Here is a 26,962-nt window from a genome sequence, read left to right as displayed (position 1 = left end):
CAGCTGCACGGATACTGAGTTGGAGACTGGGGTGTTTGCAGGATTTTTAAAATGGGGCGGCACACAGGTAACTAAGTAAGAAATATAAATACCAAACCACTTAAAATTGGTAGGGTGTGGTTCAAAGCTCTGTATGGCATTTTTTGAAAGCCTCTAACAAGCCTGAAAGTCAATATTTGGTGTGACCATCTTTATTTTTCAACACAGCTTTCCTGTAATTTCTTTAAGTAATCTTAAGGAATAGTCCTCCAGGCCTCTTCTTTGGATGTTGGCTGCTTTTTGTTCTGTTCTCTGTTAATGTGATCCCACATTGCTTCAATAATGTTGAGGTCCGGGCTCTGCGGAGGCCAATCCATGACTGATAGTGTGCCATTGTGTGTTTTTCTACCCAGGTATGCTTTACTGCATTGGCAGTGTTTTTGGGATCATTGTCGTGCTCAAACAGATTCCAGATTGTATACCTGATGGTACTTTCCTGTGTTAATTCCATTCTATAAGTCCATCAAGTTTAGCAAGATCTCCACATCTCAGCATCACTGACCGAAATGCAACTCAAAACCATGACACAGCCTCCACCATGTTTTGCAGATGACTATAGACACTCACTGTTGTAACTCTCGCCTGACCTCCTCTGTACATATTGATGATAATTCGAACTGACATTTTCAAATTTGGATTCAACACTCCATCAGACACGTTGTCACTGATTTTCAGTCTAGTTATTTTGTGATCTGGCATATCTCAGCATTTTTTCCTTGTTTCCAGTCCTTCAGAATGGCTTCTTGACAGCCACCCTTCCAGTGAGACCATTTCTGATGAAGCTTCAATGAACAGTAGATGGATCAACTGAAGGAGTAGTTGCATCTCTCATTTCCTGCATCAGGCCTTTGCTGGACTTTGCTATTTTTGAAGGACATGCTTTCAGATATTGTTCATCTACTGTAGGTTTTTAGGCCTGAACACACTATGCATCCTGAGATAGGGCAAGCTTTTAGCTAATAGCTCTTTGGGAATCACCTTGTTAGTGCAAAAATACTATTTTCTGTTATCTTTGGCATTTTTTATAGATCTAACTAATGGAATGGTAACAAATTATGTTTTTGTGATAGGCTGCTACTAACAAAGTGTCAAAAGATACAATTTAAAACTGGTTCTTTGCTAAGTTGCCTGTTATGTGTACACAGAACACGGGTTCATCCCTTGTGTTCGTTGCCTTTTCCGTGCTTGGATGATTCATAGGTCAGTGTTAAGTAGCTTTAAACAAACAAAAAACATTCCTCTAAAAATGGAAAGGTACAAGGACTGGACTGAACATGAGTGAAAAGCAGCCACTGTCCAAAGAATAACTCTGAATGACCTTCAGGCATCCTGGAGAACTACTGCTCAAGAGAAGAAAGTCTGGCTCACTTGAAGCAAAATAAAAAGAAATGAGGGGTGGCGGAAGACTTTTGCACAGCTCGCGTAGCTACTAGTGGGAGGAGTAATCAAACTTTAGATGGGAGTGGTGCCATCCCATGCCCCCCTTTAGCCACACACATTTCTGACACATATATATCAGACAGGAGTGCTAACCTAGGCAAAAGAACTTTCAGAAGAATAATTTCCTTATACTTATACACTAAACACTTGTTAGTGAACTGAAAAGCTGATCTACAAACTTTTCAGAAGACAAAGAAACACAGCTGAGAGTAGTTAACGCATGAAAATAGGGACATCTAGTGTTTGTGTGGTATGGATAACAAGCAGGTGGGGAAGTAGAGGCTCTGGCAGCTATGATGGCGTTTTTACAGAATTATTTTCACCCCCACCACTCGGCCACGTTCCTTATTCTCAGACTGAGCTCAAACTAAATTATACAACACGCCTTTCATCCCCATCTCCTTCCCCCATCGTTTAACAGGCAGGCTTCCAGTGCCACCTACTTTCCACGATGCACCCAACCCCGCGGTCCACGCCCGTGCTGCGACGTCAGTCACTGAGAGATTCTGGTCCGCGCGGCATTCAAGACTCTGAAAAATCGTATTTTACAACTTCCTGTAAAAAAATATAGACATTAACCGCCTTTTGCCGCAAATTTCAGGCATGACTTTGCACAACTATTTAGCTTGTTACCTTTATAGCCATAAGTATGATTTAGCGTTTAAAAAAATGACACGTTCACAGGTGTACCTACACGATGATATCTTCAAATTATGTCAGTTTTTATCTTCAGTACATGGGTGAGTTTGCCATATCTGTTAAATGACACGGATGTGGGTATCTGTAACAACAAAATCAGAGAATTATCCAGAGCTTTGTAGACATTTGTACCAGTGTACGCCACCAAAAGGCGTTCACCGATGAGCCCGAACGCATCGTCAGTCCGGGACCAGGGGGCGTAGGTTTGACCGGCTTCTGGGAGGCTCAGACACAATGAACCGTCAGACAGTGAGGGGCACGCATGTTGGACCGGGAGAATTAACACGGTCTTAGTGTGTTATTGCATGTAAACGTGCCGTTTCTTTGTTTTATCCAGTGATTCTCAAGCTGCTGAGACGCTGTATGGCGGTAACAAGGCTCTGCTGGAAGCGGTTTGTTCGTCCAGTTTGATGAAAACGAGGTCGGGATCAGACGAACGTTACCGTTAGCCCCTCCTGGTCGATTGTTTTTTAACTCTTGTTTTTGTTTTTTGTTTTTTAGCTAAATACAACAAAGCAAAGTAGATAACGATGTCGCTGATTGCGTCGTCTGATTATTTCGCTGCCGAGTGTCTGGTATCGATATCTAGCGGTCCTGTTCTACACAGACCCACCCCGGTCGCCCCCGCCAACCAGCCTGCCTCGGTGGGCCTGCTCCCCGGGGAGCCCGAAGGGTCGAGTGAGGACAGGGAAGTGCGGGACACGCTGAGGCTGGAGGGAGCTAACGTGGTGGCGGTGGCCGGTATCCTCACCGACCTACACGGCAAGTTCCGCCCCATGTCGGCCTATTCGGAGAACAGCAACTCCTCGTGTGGTGGGGAGAGCGGTTACACCACGTTGTCCGACCCGACCACCCCTACCATGACCCCCACCGCCACCCCGGTCCCCGGACAGCAGCACCAGCAGCGGGCCGGGGGAGCAGGAGGAGGGGTGAAGCGACACCGGTGCACTTTTAACGGATGCGACAGAGTTTATGGGAAATCTTCCCACCTGAAGGCACACATCCGGACGCACACAGGTATGGAGGGGAACGACCACAACACATCGGTCATGTCAGCAGTTCACATGTCATGTATTTACACAGCCTTAGCTAGACCCTTGGCATAGCTCAACTTTGTACCCCCAACTTCTGCTTTCCTCGGTGCCATGTAAGCAGACGGTTTTATCGTTTAATCAGACCTATATGAGGGGTGGGAGTGCTGTGCCTTTCACTAACTACTGTAAGCGTGCCTGCTGGCTGCTTCTTTATGATTTTTTTTTTCTTTTTAGAACTTGTTAAAGTAATTTAGCCAAACAAAGGGGGAAACGCTCCCCTCGGAGTCTGACAAAGAAGTAAACCAACAAAAGAACTGGGCTGGACGTTAAAACCTGTGACGAAAGTCTTCCTCTCGGCTGGATTTGCATATGAAATGAACGTAAGACGAAACCTTAAAGTTGAAAGCGCTGAAAATGATAGTGGGACAACGTAAAAGGCCTCAGCAAGTGCTTGGCGCTGTGTAGTTTTTCTCTGGGCATCACACTCTCACCCTCACGTATGCTGACAAGTTGAAATCAATCCTCCGCGATGTGTAAATTATTGATCAAATGTATTGATATCCAGTTCTGGATGCGCCACCCCTTTGCCATATATAGGTTTTTCAACGCATTTGGGGTGTTTTCTGAGTGAATACGTAATTACACGTCACCATACACCTCACCCATGTGTTTTAATTATGTAATAAAGGCAGATTGGTTGTGAATAGTTCATCCGTCAGAACGATAGCGTAACTTTATTAGTGACTTTAAGTGTGATTTTTCTCGCAAATCATTGGATTTGGCGTGTCCAGTGTCACTGAGCAGGCGCAAATGGATTAAGGGCAGGAAACGGCTCAAAGACGGTGTTGTGGGAACGCCCACAGAGTTCTGCAGCAACAACGTGGCCAGGCTTTGTGATCTTGCAAATGGCACCGAGCATCCCACTCGCTTATCCTGGGTTTGACTCGTGTTGCCTGCCGGAGATTAAGCCTAGTAGTAGCCCAGGAAGGCTAATCTTAGCCATCTACATCCTATATCTTTTTTTCACGTATCTAAATATACGTGAAAAGTGGTAATGCAGGTGTTACATTTGTGTCACTGTGTTTAAATCGATCTGATTTAAGTAATCAGATTAACAGATTCCTTCATTGTGCAATAACACAAACTGTAAGCATACAAAACCTGTTTTTCCCTTCCTAGTTCATTTGAAAGCACAGAATAATGTGGGCTTCAACAGCGACTTATATCTGAGGACTACACAAAAGATATGAAGAATGAGTTTGATGTGATGTATTAGAGGCAAAATAAAGCACACGTGCGAACTGAAATGACACGAAAGTGAATTAATCCAGTCCATGAGTTTAAATTTTGTCAGCTTTTACTTTGACATTTTCAATCCGTACTTCATGGTTTTACCTTTTCACATGTAAACATTTGTTTTTTATACATTATTGAATAATGTGGAGGTTTAATGACCCGAGGCCGTGGGGCATTTTTGGCAGCAGGAACTGTTCACTTTTTCTGACGTTTTATTTCATAGTTAGGCTGTTAGTTGCAGAAATTTGCACCTTAACCAATCATAGATCAAAGATCAGTGAAAATAGTGCATTTTTGTTTCCTTTTATGTATGCAGTTGTTTATTGTAAAACCGATTCTCGTCAGAGAGAAGGGAGTAGCATTTCTGTTCCCGTGTGTTTGTCTGTTTAGTCATGAAACACCGTCTTGTGTGCTTTCTCTGCAAACCTGGCGACTGATTTCTCTCTGCTCTCTGTTGCCTTCGTGTCCAGGTGAGAGGCCCTTTCCGTGCGTCTGGCCTAACTGTGTGAAGAAGTTTGCCCGCTCCGATGAGCTCGCCCGCCACACTCGCACCCACACAGGGGAAAAACGCTTCCAGTGCCCGCTGTGCAACAAGCGCTTCATGCGCAGCGACCACCTGATCAAGCACGCCCGCCGTCATCCCGACTTCAAGCCATCCATGTTGGGGCGCAACAGGGGCGCGTCCTCAGCTTCTGATCCGGACGTGCACAATTAGGGTGGCGTGGGTTTGCTGTGCACTGACGGGAGCACAAGACGGTCAACGTTAGTTTCAAGTGAACCGACTACAATCAGATCCACTAGTTAGGACTTAGCATTGCTGTGTTGCACTAAAAACAAATGTGCACGTACACACAAACATACACACGCAGAGCTGGATGCGTCTCTGTGTCCACACAGTTGAGTCACATGAACACTGTCCACCCACTCAACAACAACCAGGGTTGGGTTTGAAAATTGTTACGAACCTAAGAGAACCGGGGACTCGTTAAGAAATGCGGCTTTTGGTTCCACTTGTCGTTTCCTGAAAGCAAGACTTTGGACCTACTGTGCTTCCATTTGCATCGGCAGTTACATGAGCGTGTGTGTGTGATGTTTACAGTATGGCAGACTAGGCTAAGCCTCAGAAAACCCAATAATGATAGAGTGAAATGTAATCACTGCAGTTAAGGAAAGTTAGAGGCATGAAGGTAGACTTACTGCAGGATGATCTGAGAATGTAGTTTTTACTGTCCTGCATCAGTAGCAGTGATATTAGACCACAAAAGAGTTTTGTGGATGAGATCCCAAGAATTTAATGCCAGGTATATCACATAAAAGTTGCAAAAGTCCCAGCATGCCTTGGAAAAGTACTAAACGGTGTTTTGCAACATAGCCTGCTGAAATAAAAATCAGTAGGTTTTAACTGCCATAGAAGTGAAACACACACAGCTAGCACAAATATTGTATTTCGTTTAAACCAAAAAATCAAATCAAGAATACCTCGTTGTGGATATCCACCTGATGGCAGCATACGTTTATCACAGGAATTCTTTTTTCTGCCTTTCGTAAAATTTTGATCTCAGGATTCGATAAGAACGAGAATCGCGAAGCAGATTTCAGTCGATTAAAATCAAACCCAACCCTGAAGGTAACAACATCGTCTCAAACTGAAACACTTTCACAGATTGCAGGGATTTCTTTATATTATTGTCTGTACAAATCTGCACATTCATCATCATCATCAGCCAAATAATCCTCTGGTTTTCTTGTGGTTCATTTCTACCTTGTTAGTAACCTTTATTTACCATGAGTAGCACAATATTGGGATGTTAGATAGTGAGGCGATGGATAGACGCTTGTTAAAAATCTTTGTTTGTTTGTAGCTTTGCTGATATTAAGTTCTAGCGGTGACACATTCCTTCATGTTTTTTTAATACGGCTTCAGTAACCATCTCCGTTGAAGTCAATATTTTTTCACATATATCCAATTCAAGTGTAGATCAAATACTCATTTTAGCCTGAAAGTGGATCGAATTTCAATGTAGAAGAGTTGTTTGCACGCCATCATTAAGGCTCCACCAGTTATCATCAATGAAATGCTGACACATAATACACAGCAGTATTATGTCTAAACCTGATGCAAATGTATATAAGCTTTAAGCTTTTAATGTAGAAAAAAAATGGTAATGCTACTAGCAGAATAATACACGTGATGAATTGTAGTCCTTATATTAGGGGTAACATACAGTACGTATGCTTGATAGAATGGCATTGCCTGTGAGTGTTGGTGTGTGCGGTTTATTTTAGATTTACCTTTTTTTTTTTTTTTGTATTGACAGAAATGAGAAATGTTTTGTATGCAAGTTGATTTTTTTTAATTTATTTTTTTTTTCGTTTTGTTTTTAAGCCTGCTGCCTTCAAAGTAAAAGCATTCACTTCCTCATCGAGGGAGAAAGATGACAAAATATAGACACGTGCCAGTTATTTCTTTTAACAGCAGATAAATCAGAGTCTTATGAGTAGCATCGGGAGAGGGGTGGGGCAAAATCTTACTGTAACTGATTATGTGGAAACCAAAAACAAATTCTGAGAAGATTAGATCAGTGGAACGTTTTTTTTTTTCCCCTCATCTACACATTATAAATGTGGGCTGTGCAGTCGTGTCACTGAAGCAGCCATTAATAATACTTGGGGATGCACTGATTGTGAAATTCCAGGTCGGTTCCAATGTCGGAAAAACACAAAATTTCCCCGATATCCAAGCCCAGTATTTTTTCTACTCTTGTGTTTAGTTTTTGTTGTTGTTTATGAACTCTTTTATGCCCTGGAAACAAAGTAGATCCCAGTTAATTTGACACAACAGATAACTATCGGTAGATTCAGTCTTATATCGGTCATCGGCCAGTCACAGTTTTTGCTTGTATATCAGTGCATCCCTGATGATAAAAGTTCCACCTGTGTTTGATTTGAATAGTGATACACAAATGTGGATTTGATCGGAACCTGTTCGGTAGATTTAGGGACGCTGGCACCTAAATCTATATGAAATGATCAGTTTCGATTTCAGGAATGAACCCATCCAAAATATTAGATCCACCATTTACCAAATCAGTCAAACCTGTAATGTATTTTATGTACTTATGACCCACTTGTAGTGTCCAGGTCTGAATAGAGAGTGTGTGTGTGCATGTGTTATTTCTTTTTTTAATATTTCCACTGTTTGTCCCGCTTATGGACATATTCCTTTAACTCAGTGAACACTTCTTCAGGAAACTTTGAAAGCCTTAAACTATGTCATAACTACTTTGCACCATGTTTACAGTTGGATCATTGTATAGGTATGTGTGCCCTCTTGCAGGCGCATAACAGAAACTCATTATGCAATAAGCACTTTTTTCTCACAGGTATATTTTGCTGGATAGTGTAATGGCTTGCACTGTTACTGTGTTACTCCAAGTGGGCACTGTGGAACTTTGTGTTGATAACCAGTGGTTTTTAAAAAAACAAAACAAAAAAAACCCTGCCTTTTCCTTTCCTTATTTTTGTGTTTTCTCAGTCATCCAGGCCATCTCTTTTGTTGTGTAATGTGTCTAGATGGGATTGGCTTCCCCAGATCTGTTTCGCTTTCCTCCACATTAAGATCGGCGCGATTGTCTTGCTGATTCGTGTCACGCCGTCTTCGTTTTCCCGTCGATTTCATTTTAATTGGAGCTGTTTTCTTTGAAGTGAATGCCGAGCTTTTGAAAGTTTTCGGTTGCTGCTGGCAGTGACCTTGAACGAGTGGACTGTTTATCAGAGGAGCAAACGCGTCTGATATAGACTCTCAAGCTATATTGTCACAAGAAGAACATACCTCACAGTCAAAACAGTTGTTTTTTTTTCTGCAGTGTCTGTGTAAAATCCATCCAACCAGTCTTTCAGAAATTCCTATAAAACCATCGAGCCTTGGATTTTTAAGAAAAGAGTTGTTTTTATCAGCCAGATGGCCTGTTACGTACCCTCGTCCTTACTGACTCAATATGCAACACCTTTACTACCTGTGTAGCTGCTTCTTCTTTTCCTCAGTGACCTGTTGTTGTGAATAGACAGTAGCAGTTTAATCTCCATAGTCATTAAAGCTCAGATCTACAAAGGGTTAAACTTCACTACTCGCTGGAGCAGAAGTTGAAAAAGGGGGCAATTAAATACAAAGTAAAAATATTTGCAGACTGTCATTTCACTGAGAATGATGATTGAATATGTTCAATCCAAAATCTGTTTGCTCACATCACTGAATGTGGCTTGGAGTTGAGTCCATTTCGGATTTAATTTTTGCTGCGCCGCCTCACCAAGAGCTGGGGGCAAAAAGGCATTTTCTTTTTTTCTTGTCACCACACTATCTCAGATATGCACATTGTACAGAAATGGATGTTCTTTTTTTTTTTTTTTTTTTTAAATTGATGCTAATTTTTACATTAATGTAATTTTTTAAAAAGTCCTCTTATCAAAGCTTTAGATGTGGAGGAACCGTGGAACTAAATAATTGCTGCAGCAAGCTGTTTTGATATTTATATTCTCAGGTGTCTTAAATTTTCGGCATTGGAGTTTCAATATTTCCTGTGCGACACAGAAGTACAAAGCATGGTTTTGTTTCTTATGTTATGCTGATTAATTTATTACATATCGAAAAACTTATATGGTTTGTGTGGTTTAATTATTCTTTTCATAACTCATTTTGTGATATGGAACAGTACTAATATTAAATGTTTCCAATGTTTGCTTGACCTGTGCTATTTTTAAGAAATAAAAATTAAGTTCATCTTTTATTTGTGCATTTTTTTTTCATCTGTCTAATGAAGACGGTGTAAATTATATAAATAACTTAGCAATACTGTATTGTATGCTACAAGTGATAACTGTTAGCTATTGCATATTATTAGTATTAATAATAATAATAATGGATTGCATTTATATAGTGCTTTTCGAGACCCTCAAAGCGCTTTACAATTCCACTATTCATTCACTCACATTCACACACTGGTGGATTAGTTAGTGTGAATTATTAGTAGCCCATTGGCTGTATTATATAGCGCTTATTCTGTATGACCAGTAGTTTGCCATTATTTGAGATCTAAATCAGCTTCCTAATTATTCGTTGTTGATAGTAAATATGTTACATGAATTATGGTCCTAATGTGCTTTGTTCTGCGGACCATTTAGGGTATTATTAACTCGCCTAAAAAGATTTAAAATATTATATTTTAACTAGTATCCAACTAACTAAGTTAATGCCTTTCACACTAAAATGATATTATGAGCAACCCTCCCTTTAGGGATAAACAGGCTCACTACCCACTTTAATAGGTGCACTTTGCAAATCTCCTTTTCATTCATTCGCCCTTAATTATTTGTAGCATGGATTCAACAAGGTGTTGGAAACCTTCCCTGTAGATTATAGTCTTCCTCCCCTCATCCCAAGCTGTTTGGGACAGATGCCTGCCCCTCTCCCAGCTTGGTTCTGCTGGCAGTTTCTTTCTGTTAAGAGAGTTTTTCCTTCCCACTGTTGCCAAGTGCTCGTCCAGAGATGGTCGCTTGATTGTTGGGGTTTTCTCTGTATTATTGTAGGATCTTTACCTTACAATGTAATGCACCTTGAAATGACCTCTGCTGTGATTTAGTGCTATATGAATTGAATTGAATAGAACTGAGCTGCAGATTTGTTGGCTGCATATCCGTGATGAAAATCTCCTGGTTCACCACATCCCAAAGGTGCTCTAATGGATTGAGATCTGTTAACTGTGGAGGATATTTGAGTGCAGTGAACTCAACTCAAGATTGTTCAAGAAACAAGTTTGAGAGTATTTATGACATTGTGTTCCGGCAGAAGATGGAAAGACTGTGGCCATAAAGGAATGGATTTTGGCAAGTAGGCTTTGGTGTTCATACAAGGCTCAGTTTGTACCCCAAAGTATGCCAAGAAAATATCACCAGCCTGAGTTGTTGATACAAGATGTGATGCATCCATGCTTTTGTGTTTCTTATTCCAAAAGCTACCATCCAAATGTCACAGCACAAATTGACACTCAACATACAACAGAATATTTTTCTAATTTTTATCCAATTTTGGTGAGCCTGTGTAATTTGCAGCCTCATTTTGTTCTCGGCTGACAGGAGTGACAACTGCTGTGGTCTTCTGCTGCTGTGGCCCATCTGCTTCAAGGTTCAGAGATGGTCTCTCACAGACTTTAATAAGTGCTTGTTTGAGTTACTGTTACCTTCTTATCAGCTTAAAGCCATTCTATTCCGACCTCTAGCATCAGCAAACTGCAGCTCACTGGATATTTTCTTCTTCTCTGTAAACCATAGAGACGGTTGTGTGGGGGAAATCCCAGTAGATTAGCAGTTTGTGAAATACTCAGACCGTCCAGCACCAGCAACCATCCTCCCCATTCTGATGCTCACTTTGAATATATCATAACTCCATCTACATACGCGTACCTACATACAGTCCATGTATTGTATACAAACTCAAGCACATTTGTTGTTACAGAATATGTTTTTTTCCAGGTTAATCAGCAGATTTGTTAAACATTTATCTTTATGCTATAAATGAACTACAACACAACTCAAATGTAGCAATAACTTCTCAAAAACTATGATGCTAAAGCTACTTTCAACTACACTTAAAAACATAGCTTAATATGCTAATAGGCATGCTAATCATAGGTTAATAGCAGTATATGACTGTAGTATTTCCCTGAAGGTTTTCAAAGAGCATGTCATACTTTATGAAATGTCAACTATTTCAGTGAGCAGAAACCTCAATTAAAGGTCACAGTTCAGGTGGCTTTAAGCAAAGCAGTGTACCTCCCGTGACTCAGTGCTCTAGCTAACATGGCATTTGAACGTGGTATTAAATGTGGTGTTACTGTGAGGAGAGGAGTTGTAGTATATGATCAAGGACTCCTTCTTGTCTCCAAGAGAGCTTTTTCTCTTGAATTGGCATAGTTCACTCCAATAATGCATTTTCATAGTGTCGCCGCCACGCAAAAACATCTGCTTCCTTTAACTGCTGATTTTATATTTATAATATAATTATAATAGACTTCTATAACACAGCATCTATAACAGCTATGTTTCTTGCCTTTATCTAATAAAACAAACTGACTGTCATTACTACAGTTATCACACCAGATTAAATAAAACAGAAAATAATAGACTTGGAATTCATGTTTTAATAAAGATACTTCTCTCCCTATAAGTAGATCTTTACATAACACGAAAGGAAACTATGATGCTATATATTATCAGTATCCCATAATTAGAGCCCCACACAAATATAGGTTGGGCCATGTTACTGACTCCATTATGTACAATGCTCTCAGCACTTTTGCAGCAGAGGACACGTCACACCTGAACACACAGAGTTTGGTGCGTTCAAAGTAAGTCTCAAAGCAGTTTGTGAAGTACATTATTGTAAAGATAGTTAAAAAAAAAAAGAGGTCCCGTTGTTTCATTTTCCGTTATAGCTCTAACAAAGGTTGAATGTAGGTTATATATAGTCTCTCAGTTTCTGTCACCGTCAACCTTAAAAAGTTTTCTGCATTCATAATTCCATCAATATTAACAGGATCTCCAACACTACTAAATGCAGCTCTAAACCATGACAGAGCCTCCACCGTGTTTTACAGATGGCTGTAGACGCCCACTGTTGCAGCTCTCTCCTGGCCTCCTCCATACACAATGACAATGATTTCAACCAAAACTTGTAAATTTAGAGTAATCTCTCCATCGCACCTGTTCCCACTGATTTCCAGACCAGTTATTGTGCAATTTGGCATATTTCGGCCTTTTTTCCCTGTTTTCCTTCCTTAAGAATGACTTCTTGACAGCCACCCTTCTGCATTGCCATATGTTCCTGCATGTTAACTCTGAGGAGCACTTCCAGGCATTTATCACTTAAACTTGGCTGGATGTTTAATCATGGCTACACACAATATATTGTTCCTAAGCAAACTTTATTTTGGAAAAACTCATACACTATGATTTGCCAGTCTTGAGGTGTGGAAGCCAGGATTACTAGGAAGTCCTCAAACAACTTCTGACTTGACTCTGGATCAGCTGGTCTGTTTATATAATTATGGCTCTTAAACGTTTTCTTTTTTCGTCCCCTTTTAAAAAAGAATTCACACCGACACTCCAGGAAGGTTTGTACACAAATATTATTTTTATTGATATCTGAAGCTGGGACTAGACAGCGTTCCATCTCAGAAGAAAAAGCACACACACCACACAGGAAAGGAAATGAGTAGAGTTAAATGGGGCCGCAGCCCAGGCAGTGAGTTCAACATGGCACACGTAAACATCCTCAGAGTTCATATCACAGAGGAGGTGGATTTGGGACTCATGATGAGCCACATGTCGAAATCCTACTTCCTCAGAAGCTCGCGGGGGCGGTGGGGGGCACCTATTGCAGTTCTTGCTGCACCACCTAGAGGGCGACAGCAGCCATCATCATTTTAAGTCCATCCCTGTTGACTATAGGGAAGCTGTTTTTAACAATGAAAGTCCTCAGTGCACAGTTTAAGTCTGCACGTGCTTCCAGATGTTGCAGTGTCAGAGGAAGCAGACGACCTCAGCTATAGTCACAGTCACCGTCTGAATGTCTATAGCCACAGCCTGCAGCTGAGAGGAGGACTGTGAAAAATGTGAGCAAGCAAATACATTTTTAAAAACATATTTTAATGGCTTTTCCAGCGCACAAATGATCAGAACAGAATTATCCCAAAAGAGCCTTATACTATGAATCTGCATTTCTCAGATTCATATGCTCTTCACTACCTACCAGAAGGCCGGACTTTCCAGTATGACAATATGCACGAGAACTTCTCAAGCTTCACCTTCCAGCCAGTGATTGAGCTCTCTTAGCCAGGTCTGTCTGCTGTGCTCCTCTGGAACTTAACTCATCAGCACCCAGTTTCAAACTGTCAAAAAAAACTTCCAACTGGTACCAGTTTTATCAGAAATCCAGAAATCTTGTGGGCATTTTTACTATTACGGATAAAATGTGTGCTCACATTTATGAGATTTTCAAATGTCACACTTGCCATTCGCAGCTGTCAGTGTAGCATTAATGCTATGGATGACATCCTCTCCCTTTGGTCTAAGACTGGTTTCAGATTTCAGGCGAATAAGTGGCTTTCCAGTTTCCCCAGCCTTAAATGATGTCAATAAATGTTGTTGGATTTTTGTTTTTAAGGTGGAGTATTCGTAGAACTGTAAACTGTGAACTGGACACACAACTGACATTAAACACCGGAATACAGTAAATCTATTTTTAAGCACAGGTTCTTGGTTTCAGGAGAATTTATTGTGTATAAGAGGAAAGGGTGAAGAGAGAGCAAGTGACACGGGAGCGATGCATGGGCTCTGATTGCGAAACCAAAAATGACAAAATATGATTCAATGAAAAAGTGATCAAAGACTGAATAAAGACTCTGGTTACGGAATCAACCACATTAAGCAGAATTATCGTAATGTCTCTGTCAGTGTGTGGATAAGAGGCTCCAGGTCATTTAACAATAATGTCTCTAATAGTGTTTGTGGCAGTGGCACTCATACATCTAAAGATCACCAGGCTTTGCGAGTCTGCAGATTTAATATCACCATTAATGTTACTGTTTATTATTTTTCGATGAGATAATGTCTCGCTAAAATGAATAAAGTCATCTGGCAGCTGTAAGTGCAGTTTTTATTCTTTCTTTCTATAAGATCGGTTGGTGGAAGTCAGTTTATTAGATGTCAGTAATACGTAAAGTAATTATAACGATGCAGGAACTAGTGAGTACTGAGCAAAAGTCCCGAGTCACCACTCATCTTTTTATATTTTGCATACATACATAAAATTAAATTAAAACTGCTAATTTTTTCAGAGAGTCTGGGGAAGTCTTGTTAGGACCACTTTCAAAATAACAGAAATGTCAGTCTCCTCGGAAGCAAAATACAAAGAAAGGATGTGTGGCTCAAAACTTTTGCCCAGTATTTACCTATAAGTTAATTTTAGGACTAGCATGATGAATAGAAATGACCGACTTGAATACAGACCCCGAAAGGTATGGGGCGCGTTTGTAAAGTGAAACATGCTGAAATTAACGGCAACATTTTTTCCACATTTAGCTCAAAACCTTACAAAAACATGTTTTTTCGAGTAATTTTTTACAACATTTAGTAAAATATTTGTAACTTTTCATCAAATGTTAAATATTAAATCTAAATGTTAAATATTAAATCTAAATGTTAAATCTAAATATTATATTTAAATCTAAATGTTAAATGTTAAATCTAAATGTTTAGGCTAATATGCAAATTTATTGTACGGATCAACGGAAATACCAAAATAAAAGCTTCCCGAAAACCTCCGGTTTACTAAATGTTGTAAAAAATGACTTGTTTTGAGCTAAATGTGGAAAAATGTTGCCGTTAATTTCAGCATGTTTCACTTTACAAACGGCGCCCCATAGAAAGGAGAGCGGTCTCCTGTCTGCGTACGTGTTTTGCACGGACAACAAAAACGTTTCCGCACGGACGATTTTAACAGTCGCACTGGGTGAGAGCGTGCCGTTACAACAGCATGGCGTCATGTAGTGGTAACTGAGCCGGTGATCGCTTGCAGCTTTGTTTAGTAACGAACATGTCGGGAGCGTCAGGCGGAGAGAAACGTCCTCCTCCGAACTGGATCCTGCAGCATCCCGCGGTGAGTGTGAGAGCAGCTCTGTGTGTGCAGGCAGGGAGTCTGCCAGGAACGTACTGTGAGTAATCTGTGTGTGTGTGTGTCAGTACCAGCAGATGAAGGACCTGCAGATTGAGGACAGCGCTCAGGTGCATGCAGCTTTTCTTGTATACATGGATCTTACTGAGGGTGAGTTTGGCAGGGTTCTGAAACACGGGAGTCAGTTTGAGATTCCCTGTGTAGCGTATCCTGGACTCCTTACATCTCCCAGCTCTAATTCCTTTCTTACAGGAAGAAAAACCTGATGTCATAACTTAGGCTCACACTCACACTGAGCTTCTTGCTCTCTGCAGTGCGGCGCTGGAAGGAGGTGTCCTGCGTGAAGAGTTCTGAGCTGCAGGTGGTTTTGCTGGAAGCAAGGGAGAAGGAAGGAGCGCCCACTCTGACGATCCTCCCCCTGCCCGCTCACCAGTCTGTGACTCACAAAAGGTGTTAAGACACTGGTCAAGCTCCCACACTTTTACCCTCACAGGTTACCCTGCCAAACCTCTGAATCTTACGGCTTCTTCCTTCTCTGCTATGCAGCATACGACACGTCCTGGACAGGGGCTTTCCTGTGCTGCTGTGTGCAGTAGCAGCTGACTCCACGCTGGTCTACCAGAGGATGACGGATGGCCTGGTGACACCAGACCCTCCTGTAGGACCTTTTCAAGATATGGGACGCCGGCAGCACCGGAAGAGGCGGCAGCAGCGCTGAGCAGCTGACTGAGAATGTGATGAATCGCTCAAAGATGGAAAAGAGCCCCACAGGACCCCTTCAGGGGGAGTATGTGATTGTTAGGATGACCTTGTGGCAACCTCTGGCATCGTGAAGTTCACCTCAGATGCATGTTGAGAGGTTAAGGTGAAAAGAGATAAAATTAACCTTAAGAAAAGGGTGCAGAGATTAGAAGTAACATTCCTTTTTTAATGACAGTTGAGCTCCTGTTACAATATATGGAGTGGTTTGGTTTGGTTTGTTTGCTGCGGTGTATGCACACTACAGAGTTGACTAGAAGCTTTCACAATGAAATCAGGGATGCCATATCTCGTTTCCATGCCTCCAAAGAAACCTTTCAATGGGGCCGGATGAGTCAGCATCCACAAAGCTTACAGCTTTGCCAGTGAGTATATGTGATAAATTACAGGAAAAGTAGTTCCTGAAAAGGTAGTTCATTACCTAGACTGTCCTGCAAATATAAAATATCCATTTTTTGTTAATTCAAGGAAAATGATCTTTATTTGTTTGTTGTAAAACAAAAACAGACATTTCTATAGTAGATAGTAGGAAAACAGAAACTTATTTGTCGTTTAATTGTTTATCTGAAAGTTAATTACTTTGATGTGTGAATGGAAAAGCTGTAACACTTGTGAAAATACAGCTAAAAGTTCATAATCTATGCACTCCTTGAATTTTCCAAAGCTGTCCAGTTGGTTAGATCGGACACTTCATTTCATTACTTTCTGGTTCATTCTGTAACTTTTCTGCATCTGTTCATGAGGGAAATGTCTCTGTTTGTGTAAAAAAACAACACAAAAAGGAGACACAAGGTCATAGTGTCTCAAGTCTAATATTTTGGGGAGGTGCACGTGTCCCCTTGAAATTTACGCCTATGGTTTGTAATCCATGTCAGCACATTGGTTTTTGACAATAATCCCTTAAACACAATTATTAAGACCTACTATAAATGTCAGTGATTGTTTTATTTATTTTTTAAAACAATTGTGCCTTATTTTGAAATAAACATCAGGTGTGAGAAAGACTAATAGTTTCAAATGTATTCTTTCTTAATTTTTTTTATTTTTATTTTTTAAAGGACCTAAGGTAAACATTCTGTTTTATTCTTTAAAAACTTGGTGCCAACGCTGAAGTGTGATTTGAGGGATTTTATGAATGTTAAAGGTATTTTTCCACAGCAGGCATTTTGGCTGGAAATGGTAAGTAAACAGGTGTTACTAAATGCAGAGCTTTTGTTAACGTTAGTAACAAAAATGGCTGCTGAGTTAGCAACTAACTCAGCTTGTCGATAAAAGTGGCAAATTGTTTCCTGCTTCAGTTTGTAGACTTTATAAGTAACAAAAAAATTCCTTTATTAATTTTGGAGTGCAGTGCAGAAATGCCTGTATTGGTGTATATGTAGTGTGTTTGCCATTAATTAAAAAACAAGCACAAGTTGTGCTTGCAATGATTTTGAAATTGAGGCCATTAAATATTGTGTCCACCAGAGAGCACTGACGATCTTGTCAGCGCAAAGAATGAAAGATGTCGACAGTGATATTAAATAAGTAATTATTGCTGCTCATCAATCTGGGAAGAGTTACAAACACTTTGATGTCCATCCTCCTCCTGTGAGAAAGATGCATAATGATTCGATCTAAGCAGTGGACATCTCAGTAAACTCAGACCGTGCAATCTCAGACTCTACATCAGCCTCAGCGTGTAACATGTTAAACTTCATGACAGTAAAGTTAGAAACAGACTGACCAAGTACAGCTTGTTTGGAAAAGTTGGCAGAAGACCTGCTCACTTTGACAGAACATGCCAGCCCAGCTCCATCTGAACAAACACAAGACTTGGGCAACAACGTCCTCTGAACAGATGAAGCCAAAGTGGAGATATTTTTCCACACGTTGAAAACCAAACGGCATACCAGCACAGAGACCGCCTACAAACTGTCAAGCACGGTGGTGGAGGGGTGATGATTTGGGCTTATTTTGTAGCTACAGGAGCACCTTACATCCACTGATGTGTCGACCATGAACTCCACCAAAGTATACTATAGTAAAACGTGGCCATCTCAGCGACAGCAAAAAAAACGGGTCACGCAGCAGTACAATGATTCCAAGCACAGCAGCAGATTTACAACAGAACGGCTGAAAAAGAAAACAATCAAGGTGTTGCAATGACCAAGTCAAAGTCCAGACCTCAACCTGACTAAACCTTCATGAACTGAAGCAATGTTGTAAAGACGAGTGGATGAAAATGGTTTTACAGAGAAGTACTGATGCTCCTATATACTGCAATAACTCTCAACACTGAGTCCATCTCAAAGAGCTGTCTACAAATGATTGTATCTCCCAATTCCAGTGTTTTCACTAGTTACAGTGCACTTTTATAGTACGGTTGTATTTACTACAAGTGGTTGACATAGTAATGTGGTAATGAATACATCGCGTAAAATAATTCATCATGGCTATCGCCATCAGGTTGTTTTAAAAACAACACAACAATGGGAATAAATTACTTAAATCACTTTTATTTTTCCTAGAAAACCAAAAAAAAACCCCCAAAACAAAGAAACCGAACACAACAACATAACACCGGTGAATCAGATACATAATGAGACTTGTGTGAAGTTGTGGTGTTCACCTCTTAGGCTTATATGAATCAGACACTAGAGAGGGCTCTATCTGTAACCCATGTGTGACAGCGTGTGTGTGTGCGTCTTTTAATGGTGTAACAGTGTTCTAATGAGGGGAAAGACTTAACTACATGAGACAAAGATTACAACACTTCAACCCTGAGCCTTATTCAACATAAATACTCTACATCAGAACAGAAACAAATATGAGCAGACAAACACTGGAGTGGCCAACATACTGTAGAAAAGAGGTCTGTACTGCGTCTTGGAATGCAGGAAGTTTCCAACCCGTTGACTTGTCGCAGAGGCTTTCAAGGATTAAACGATGCAAGGGCATTATTTTCTATTTGAGTCAGTGTCCACAAGAGCAGTGGTTGTTCCTGTTGCCGGAAATTCACACTGACAGCAGCCTGCGTCTTTCACATGTGTATAGTAAGTCTCGGTGACAGCTATTCATACTGAGAAATTCCAGCAAGGAAAGAAAAGTGTTAGATCCTCCGTTACCCTGTAATGGCTTCAAATCTCATGTCACTCTTGGGAGAACCACGGCGCTGATTTCCGTCATGATCTTTCTGGAACTTGGTCAGACGAGTGGGTAGTGGCAGGAGGGCAAAAAGAAAAAAGTGCTAGTTTCAATACTCCTTCCTTCTCGGGCGTGCACATACATCAAAGAGTCCTCTGGGACACAGTCTATCCATAATGCTGGACAGTTTCTCATACTGGGACGTGTGGATTTGTGACAACCGGGTTATGTCATATCCTCCTCTTCTGAGCAGTAATCCCGGCCCTGGATACGACACACGCGCAGAGTATTCAGGTATTCGCCAGATACAACTAGTTTTACAGTTATAACATTTTGTGTAAACCGACATGTATCGTGGTGGGGCAAATGTAAAATGCACAAGGGAAGTAGAAAAAACACCCAAAATCTCACAAACTGTATTTGTGAGATTTTGGGGAGACAATAACATGATGGACCAGCTGTGGAAATGACAGAACCCCTCACTTATATATGGGAAAATACCAAGGTGCCCACAGCTGGTGGCTCAGAGCTGTAGTGGTAAACACATTCACCTTACATGCAAAGATCGAGAAACACGTCCAGCCTTAGTGGTCGCAAGCTAATGCACTCCTAGGCCGGTCCCAGGGGCATCTGGTAACGTCTGTTCCAAATTAATATGCACATTCATCCAGTGTGGCAACCCCTTGAAATACAAGGGGGGCAGCAGAAAGCACCTCTGTTAGGATGAAATCTGATTTTAAAAAATAAATAAAATCTAATAAAGTGCTTTAAAGTCACACTTTTTTTCTTTTCACCATAAAACATCCAATTACTCTTTAGACATCAAGATGCTTTGACACTACGGTATTTTCAAAATAAAACCACGTAGTTTACATCTTAAGAGTCACTGCTTTTCAAAATAAAAGCTCCCAGTTAGTTATGGGTATTTACCAGCATGCTTTAAGGCAGGGATGTCCAACTCCAAGCCTCAAGGGCCAGTGTCCTGCAGGTTTTAGATGTGTCCTTGATCCAACACAGCTGATTTAAATGGCTAAATTACCTCCTGAACATGTCTTGAAGTTCTCCAGAGGCCTGGTGATGAACTAATCATGTGATTTAGGTGTGTTGACCCAGGGAGAGATCTAAAACCTGCAGGACACTGGTACTTGAAGCCTGGAGGTGGACACCTCTGCTTTAAGGTATAAAAAATGTGAAAGCCAATGCCTTTTAATTAGTTTTCTTGTTCTAGCTTTCTAGTGTTATGAGTATGAGCTGCTGTCTCCTCTCAGCTTTTTCAGCCAATTAAGTGTTTAGCAACAAGCAACAAAGTTTTGGAGTAACAACAATGCCACTGCAAATTCCCTAGAGTCTGACTCAGTCACCACAAAGTTATGCTTTCAGTCTGCAAAAAAATGACTAATGCACACAACTAATCGGTTCATTTGTGCATGTGTTGACAAGGAGGAATGCTAAATTATTTTGCAGCCCCACCGTGCAAAGATAACGCAGCATTTTGTTGAAATATTTGCAGCAAGGTCTCAGTCAAACATGAATGAAAGGAAATGACTTTTTTCAGCTTAAATGGAGTCAAGCAGCGGAAATTCAGGCACGCACTTAAAGAGGCCTCTTTACATTTTGGAAAATCTTACTGAAGCAGGCGTTTATGACGACTTTCAGCTACACATTAACAGTTATTTTGGTCTCTATGAGTTTTTCCAGCAGCAGGACAGTGGGATAATCTCAAAATAAACCACAGTTCTTTTGCAAAAGAGTGACGTAAATGTTCTCGTATAGGTTTTTAAAGTATTTTTGAGCTCTGTGGCACACAGTGGTATAATATTTCAGGATCTGGCAGCACAGCCAATATCCCTTTAAATAACCACAGTGGGAGAATAGAGTGGACGTGACAGATTGAGATTGTTTTGCAGTATCATTATCTCGTCTGCTGTGTCCTCACTTGCTACAGATTTGCAGCACCAATAGGATTAACTTCCATTATGTTATTTAACCTGTTTTTTTCCTTACAAAGACACAAAAACATAAATAGATCTCCAGTAAAGGTTTGTCATTCTTTACCTTTTCAATTTTTTCATCTAACATCCGGAAGAATTCTTGCTGACTTTCCGAGGAGTGGATGCTCCTGCGAGGAGGGAAGGAGACCAGGTTAGAGGCTGACAGCATGATAGCACAAACAAAACCATTAGTCAGTCACTTACAGAATTTTTCCATTTCCATTTGATCCTGTTTCATCTCCGTGCGGAGCTTTATCAAGGAGAGCACTTACTTCCTGCAGTATCAAACACACAGATAAATGATTGAGGACAGTGAACAACACCATCAAATGCTCACCTCTGCTCTTTTATAAAGAAGCCTGAAAAACACAGAAATGCAAAACTAAATCATTTTTGAATTATGGAGATCCCAGTGTGCTAAAATGTAAAAATGACTGACTCAACAATGAAATTATTATGCACTTAAAAGCAATAGAAGGAAACTGAAAATAAATGTTTGCTTTTGTTTTTGTTTGCATTTTTATTAATTTTATGCTATTGCTTTCAGATTTGTAACTTTCCTTTACCTACTATGGTAGCCCTGAAAGGTCAAACGCATTGACACTTAAGAAAACACCAGCAAACAGAATAAAGCGCCACCAATAACTAAATAAATATATTTCAATCCCCCAAAACATACCAGAAGTGTTCACCACTTCCACAGCTGGTCCATCTGTTCCCAGAAATACTTCCATTTTTTGTTATTTTTATCACTTGTTTAGCTTTTGCTGCAGTTTTGCTATTTCCATTGTGTTTTGTGTGCTTTGGAAGCATTTTTCTATTTGCAGATGTTTTCTTAAGTTGCTGTGCGCTTGACCTATGAGGGCCACTGTATTATACCTATTTATATATGCAGTTTTTCCTCTGTTGGCTAGATACAGTATCTCAGTTCTTGTGATCATCTGAGTGGTTAGTGTTGTGGGAACAAAGGATGACTGTAAAACTGGGTGAAAGGTTAACAAAGTGACACGTAGCCTTGTCATTTACATTATGGAGCAAAAATGCATAAAGAAAAACAGAAATAAATGTATTTTAGGAAAGCGAAAGAAAATGAAAAGGGTTACATAACTCAGAAATAAATGCATTTAAAATCATAAAAAGAATGGGAGTAATAAGGAAGTTAACATAAAAAGATAAATAGGGAGATTACTACAAAGGCAGAAGTAAATTTAAATTAAAATATCAGCTCATTCAGTTTAATGTTGATTTTCATTTATTTATTTTGTATTAAGAAATTTTCATAATGTCCATATCGCCTGTCAAATAATGAAAAAATGTAACAAAAAACACTTTCTATCCAAAAGTATCACTTTTATATAATCGGTGCCAAGTATATATGGAAGCTCCTCTGTCCTCCTGCATTATTGGGTTACAGTAGTTCCTCATTAACATGCAAATCGATGCTGCACGGTGCTCTAAAGCCTCAGCTGAGTTCGTGTGATCCTGAGGTTCGCGTCACAACTTACCCCGAACAAACTGACTGTGTTTTTACAAGCCGCCATTAAATACTCCACTAAAGACAAAATAAAAAACACAGAGGACAAAAGAAAAACCACGCACCGTGCTTTCCTGGCCGTCCTCTCCCGCCTCTTCTCCGCTGATGTACTTGACTTTCTCCACTCCTTTCATCTTGTACTCATCTGTGACAGAGTGGGAGACAGAGGAGCACATCTCTGATTAATACGCAACAGCAGCAGCAGACAGCAGGCACGCAGAGGATGACCCACTCATGGCCGCTCCGATCACCACAATCCTCCGAGGTTAATAGTTCTCACAGTTCAGTACTTGGTAAAGTAATTATGTGGTTGAATTCTCACACTCTAGACTAAATCCTCTTTTAACAATGGCTGGCAAGCTGCAAACACACGAGCTGTTAGCCTGATTCTCCTCTCCATTTTCTGCCTCACACATGAGCAGTCCCCCTCTTCTCAACCTCTCCCACGCTGCACATTTGGAAAAGAAGAAATGAAAATATAGATATGGCACATAGACTGTTACTGTTCATCTATAGAAGCAATCACATTAATTCAGATGTAAGACGATAACCTGCGTGTTACAGGTTTCATACAGCTACCTGACTACAGGTTTGACTAACTTCTTTATTTAAATTTTTTAATTTAGACTGTTACAAAAACAGATGTGACATGTTTTGTACCTTTACTTATATATACCTTAATATAACCAATACACCTTTTATTAGGAAAAGCTGTACACCTGCTTCTTGATGTAATTACCCAATCAGCCGGATCGTGTGGCTGCAGTGTAATACATTAGCTCGTGCTGATGCAGATCACTTCACTTATTTCACAAACGCTGTATTTTTGTAAGTGCCAGATGGACTGGCTTGTATTTCTGAAACGGCTGATCTTCGAGGATTTTCAACACAAGTCTTTGTTTACCCAGCATGCTTTGGAAAATTAAAAACCCATCCAATGAGCAGCTGTCCTGCACTGCGCATCCTCCATGCGCTCCAGCTTTTAATCACTCTCCATTGATGAGAGTGATTAAAGGAAAATGGCCAGACTGTGATTGAATGGCTACAGAATCTCAGATAACCAATATTTACTGTGAAAACTGCAGCAGGCACAGACACCATTACAGCTCTGTTTAATCTTGATTTCTGCTGAGTCTTCAGATTGGAGGGTCACAATTTGGTGTCAACAGCATGAATCAGTGGACCAGGCCTGCCTTGTGTAAAGGCTGCTGCTGGTGGGGTAATGAAGTGGAGAATGTTTTCTTGGCGTATTTTGAGCTCCTTAAAAACCCACTCAGCCATAGTTTGGATGCCACAGCCTATCCGGGTATTGTTGCTGGCCACGTTTGCAGTGCTATAACTGGGGGGGGGGGGGGGGGATTCAGCAGGAGCGATGTGATGTAATCATGTCTACATGGACGAGGAGCTCAGACGAGACCTCCTGTGGAACCCAGGTCAACAAAAACTGTTATTGAGGCGCATTTACATGCAAGTGATGTAGATGCCTCTGTGACTGATTTTAACTGTGGCGTTCCTCAGGGCTCGGTCCTTAGCCCACGTCTTTTTTTAAAGGAACGCGCTTCCTCTCAGCCTGATCGTTCACAGTGACAGAGTCATTAACTCTGATATGCAAATGACACACAGGTCTATGTCTTCCTGCTGTACAATAACCCATCAGACTTAAAAATCTATTCATCTGCATTAATTATATCATATACTAGTTGTCTATGTTCTTTTTAAAGCTAACAATGGCAGCTTTGATGTGAAAAAAATCTGCTACCTACACATGCATTTGTTTTCTTGCATTAATTATTACAAGGCTCTTTACAGTGCCATCATTTAGCGCTCACTTCACTGACTCCAGATGAGGCAGAACGGTGTTGCTCAGATCGTAACAGGAAGCAAGAAATGGGAACACATCACTCTGGAGCTGGGCTGCCTTTTCAAAGTCATACTGACTTTAAAATTTTACTTATAACTTTTAAAGCTTTAAATGGCTTTGCTCCAAAGTACATCAGAAACATATTAACCACTTATGTGCCTGAGTGTTTACTTAGATCGGTGAATGCGGCTCTGCTGGTTATTCCAAGGCCTCAACTAATAAATAAAGAACAGAGGGCTGCTGCCAAGTGTGGAACAGTCTGCTGTCTGAGATGAGAATGGAAATGTCTTAATTTGCTTTAAAACCTCTTAAAATGTTTTAATTGAAAATGTTTAATAAATGTTGTTAGCCCCCTCTAGTATGTTCATATTAGCCTTGCCTTTTTATTTCATGTTTTTAACTAGTTCTCTGATTTTGTTTTAAACTTTTTATTTGAAGCACCTTGTGACATTGTTATATAAATGTGTTGTTGTTGTTGTTGTTAAGTTATTGTTACATTATTATTGTACCAAACTGCTGTTTGTCAGTGCCACATACTAAAGTTCAGAACACATTACAATACAAACACAAGACTCCCAGTCAGGTAAACATCCTGAATCTCAGAAAATGTGGCAAAGCTTCCTCATGCTTGCTGTGTCAATAAAGGATAAACTTAAAGGTAGTTCATCTTTATTTCTTTTAAGCATTTCATTTAAAAAAATTGTTACTATAATAACCCTTAATAGCATGTATTTTTCACATTTTACAGATCTGTTAGTAAAATGCTGTGGCACATTCGCTGACAGTCTTATTATTATTCCTAACAGACCTAAAGTCATCTTAGAAATTACAGTATTTTCAGAAAGTACCTGAACAGGTATGTGAGAAATATGAATGTAAAGGTAATTTTTGCATAGACAGACTCACCAGACAGGAGGTCTCCGTTGCTGTAGGCTTTATTTTGCTCCTCCTCACCGTTGGGCACGGCAGACACCTGCTTGGCCGAAGTGCAGCCCATCTCCTTCTTCTCCTCAGCTGCTCTTTACCTCAGCCCCGAGCATGACAGGCACACCTGGGGTAGCGGAGGACAGTTATGAGGAAGTGACGACCCATACTTAGATAAGGCGAAGGGATCACACAGGAGGGGGGAAACTGAAGATTTTGTCTCTGGGGATCACGATCAGTGCACAGGAAAGAAATGCAAACTAGCCTTAATGTCCCCGAACTCCAGCCATGAGAATCACTGTTTCCATAATCAATTAGTCATGAAGCGCCCCACCCTAGAATTAAAACACGCGGGCATCTTCAACTATTCTACCAGAGACAGTATAATGGATGGTTTCTCCTGGTTATGAATCACGCACACGTCGCTCTGGCAGCCACAGCGTGCGCACGGCGGTGCCAGCTGCACCGCAACAATAAGGCCATTCAGGGTGTTGGGATGCCACTGTGCCAAGCCGCCGGGTCATTTTTATTAGCGAATGGGGGCTTTCTGTGGCGCTCAGAGGATTAAAGCGACTGCGCACAAATGTTCCCATCCTCACCGTTACACCGGGCTATAGGAGCCACAGAAATATGGCTAACAGTCTGTTACACCTAATCACTTGATCGCACGCTAAGTGCTTTGCATTAGGCTCTGGAAAATACAAAGTGCTTCATCCCCTTATGTTATGAATGATCCTGCGGGGTCCAGCTGTAGGGGACTCAGCTGTTCCCGCACCCTAAACAAGCCTTCTTACGACTGGCTTTAATTTGCACATTTACACAGATAAAAATAAATAAATAAATACAATAAAAAAAATTAAAAAGCGACATCTCCTCGCGACACATTTAGTTGTAGACAAGCAAATAGAGAAGAACTGCTTTTAAAGCCGCAGAATAGCCACAATCTTCTCATCCAGGGGACTTATACAAATAGGGGGGGGGGGGGACCTACGATTCCACGGCCAACAGGAAAACGACCTCAGACAGATAAAATAAAAATAAAGCAAAAAATGAGATTGTAAGTGCTGCGCTCTCGGAGCTAGATTACCTCTCTGGTGTGTCCATGCTTCTCTGTTTTGTTTTGTTTTAGTTCAGGGAGACTTCAGTCTAGACGGAGAAGCCAGCCAGACCGCATCTGCATGTCTGAGCCCAGCACACACGGGCATCAGCAGTGGAGGTGCAGGCGCTCCGTCTGCCAGCTGTCTACTGCACGCGCTGCTGGAGCTCGTGACCCCATACCCGCTCAGAGTGACCCAACAGCGCCTGCTCGGCAGGGGATACACCGGCGACTCAAAACACGGCTCATGCGGGCTTGTTTTTCAGGGGAAATACACACAAAGAAACCCAGTTAGCGTCCCAGGAACCACAGCATACCTCTACGCGACTGAAAAATGACGACTCCGGGTAGGGCGGTCTTGTGAATGTTGCCGGTTGCCAGTCGGACCTATTTCGCGGGCGCACCGTAAGCTTCCGTCCAACGCATTTAGCGTTTAT

General features: G+C 40.9%; 3 protein-coding genes across 5 annotated transcripts; 2 read left to right on the top strand and 1 right to left on the bottom strand.

Annotated features, from left to right (window-relative positions):
* Positions 1-2,373: 2,373 nt before the first annotated feature.
* Positions 2,374-9,290, top strand: LOC309694060 (Krueppel-like factor 9). Its single transcript, XM_082513784.1, has 2 exons — positions 2,374-3,195; positions 4,979-9,290. Exons 1-2 carry the CDS (start codon positions 2,709-2,711, stop codon positions 5,221-5,223), a joined length of 732 nt encoding a protein of 243 aa, XP_082369910.1. The 5' UTR covers positions 2,374-2,708; the 3' UTR covers positions 5,224-9,290.
* Positions 9,291-14,973: 5,683 nt separating this feature from the next.
* Positions 14,974-16,997, top strand: tsen15 (TSEN15 tRNA splicing endonuclease subunit). The gene is made up of 4 exons (XM_082514473.1): positions 14,974-15,219; positions 15,303-15,384; positions 15,549-15,684; positions 15,781-16,997. Exons 1-4 carry the CDS (start codon positions 15,157-15,159, stop codon positions 15,950-15,952), a joined length of 453 nt encoding a protein of 150 aa, XP_082370599.1. The 5' UTR covers positions 14,974-15,156; the 3' UTR covers positions 15,953-16,997.
* Positions 16,998-18,471: 1,474 nt separating this feature from the next.
* On the bottom strand, positions 18,472-26,922 carry LOC309694441 (uncharacterized protein C1orf21 homolog). 3 transcript variants are annotated; one of them, XM_082514535.1, is made up of 6 exons: positions 26,517-26,887; positions 25,412-25,556; positions 22,710-22,789; positions 21,315-21,385; positions 21,175-21,238; positions 18,472-19,383 (listed from the first exon to the last, which is right to left on the bottom strand). In XM_082514535.1, exons 2-6 carry the CDS (start codon positions 25,500-25,502, stop codon positions 19,345-19,347), a joined length of 345 nt encoding a protein of 114 aa, XP_082370661.1. In that variant the 5' UTR covers positions 25,503-25,556; positions 26,517-26,887; the 3' UTR covers positions 18,472-19,344. The 3 variants fall into 3 exon arrangements, with proteins under 3 accessions (XP_082370661.1, XP_082370660.1, XP_082370659.1); XM_082514534.1 differs by lacking the exon at positions 18,472-19,383 and adding an exon at positions 19,425-19,834 and having other exon boundaries at positions 26,843-26,922; XM_082514533.1 differs by lacking the exon at positions 18,472-19,383 and adding an exon at positions 19,428-19,834 and having other exon boundaries at positions 26,517-26,900.
* Between the last annotated feature and the right edge of the window lie 40 nt (positions 26,923-26,962).

The sequence above is a fragment of the Aulonocara stuartgranti genome, assembly GCF_965226115.1.
Source record: "Aulonocara stuartgranti genome assembly, chromosome: 18".
NCBI lineage: Eukaryota > Metazoa > Chordata > Actinopteri > Cichliformes > Cichlidae > Aulonocara > Aulonocara stuartgranti.
This window is presented reverse-complemented; position numbering and strand designations above follow the sequence as displayed.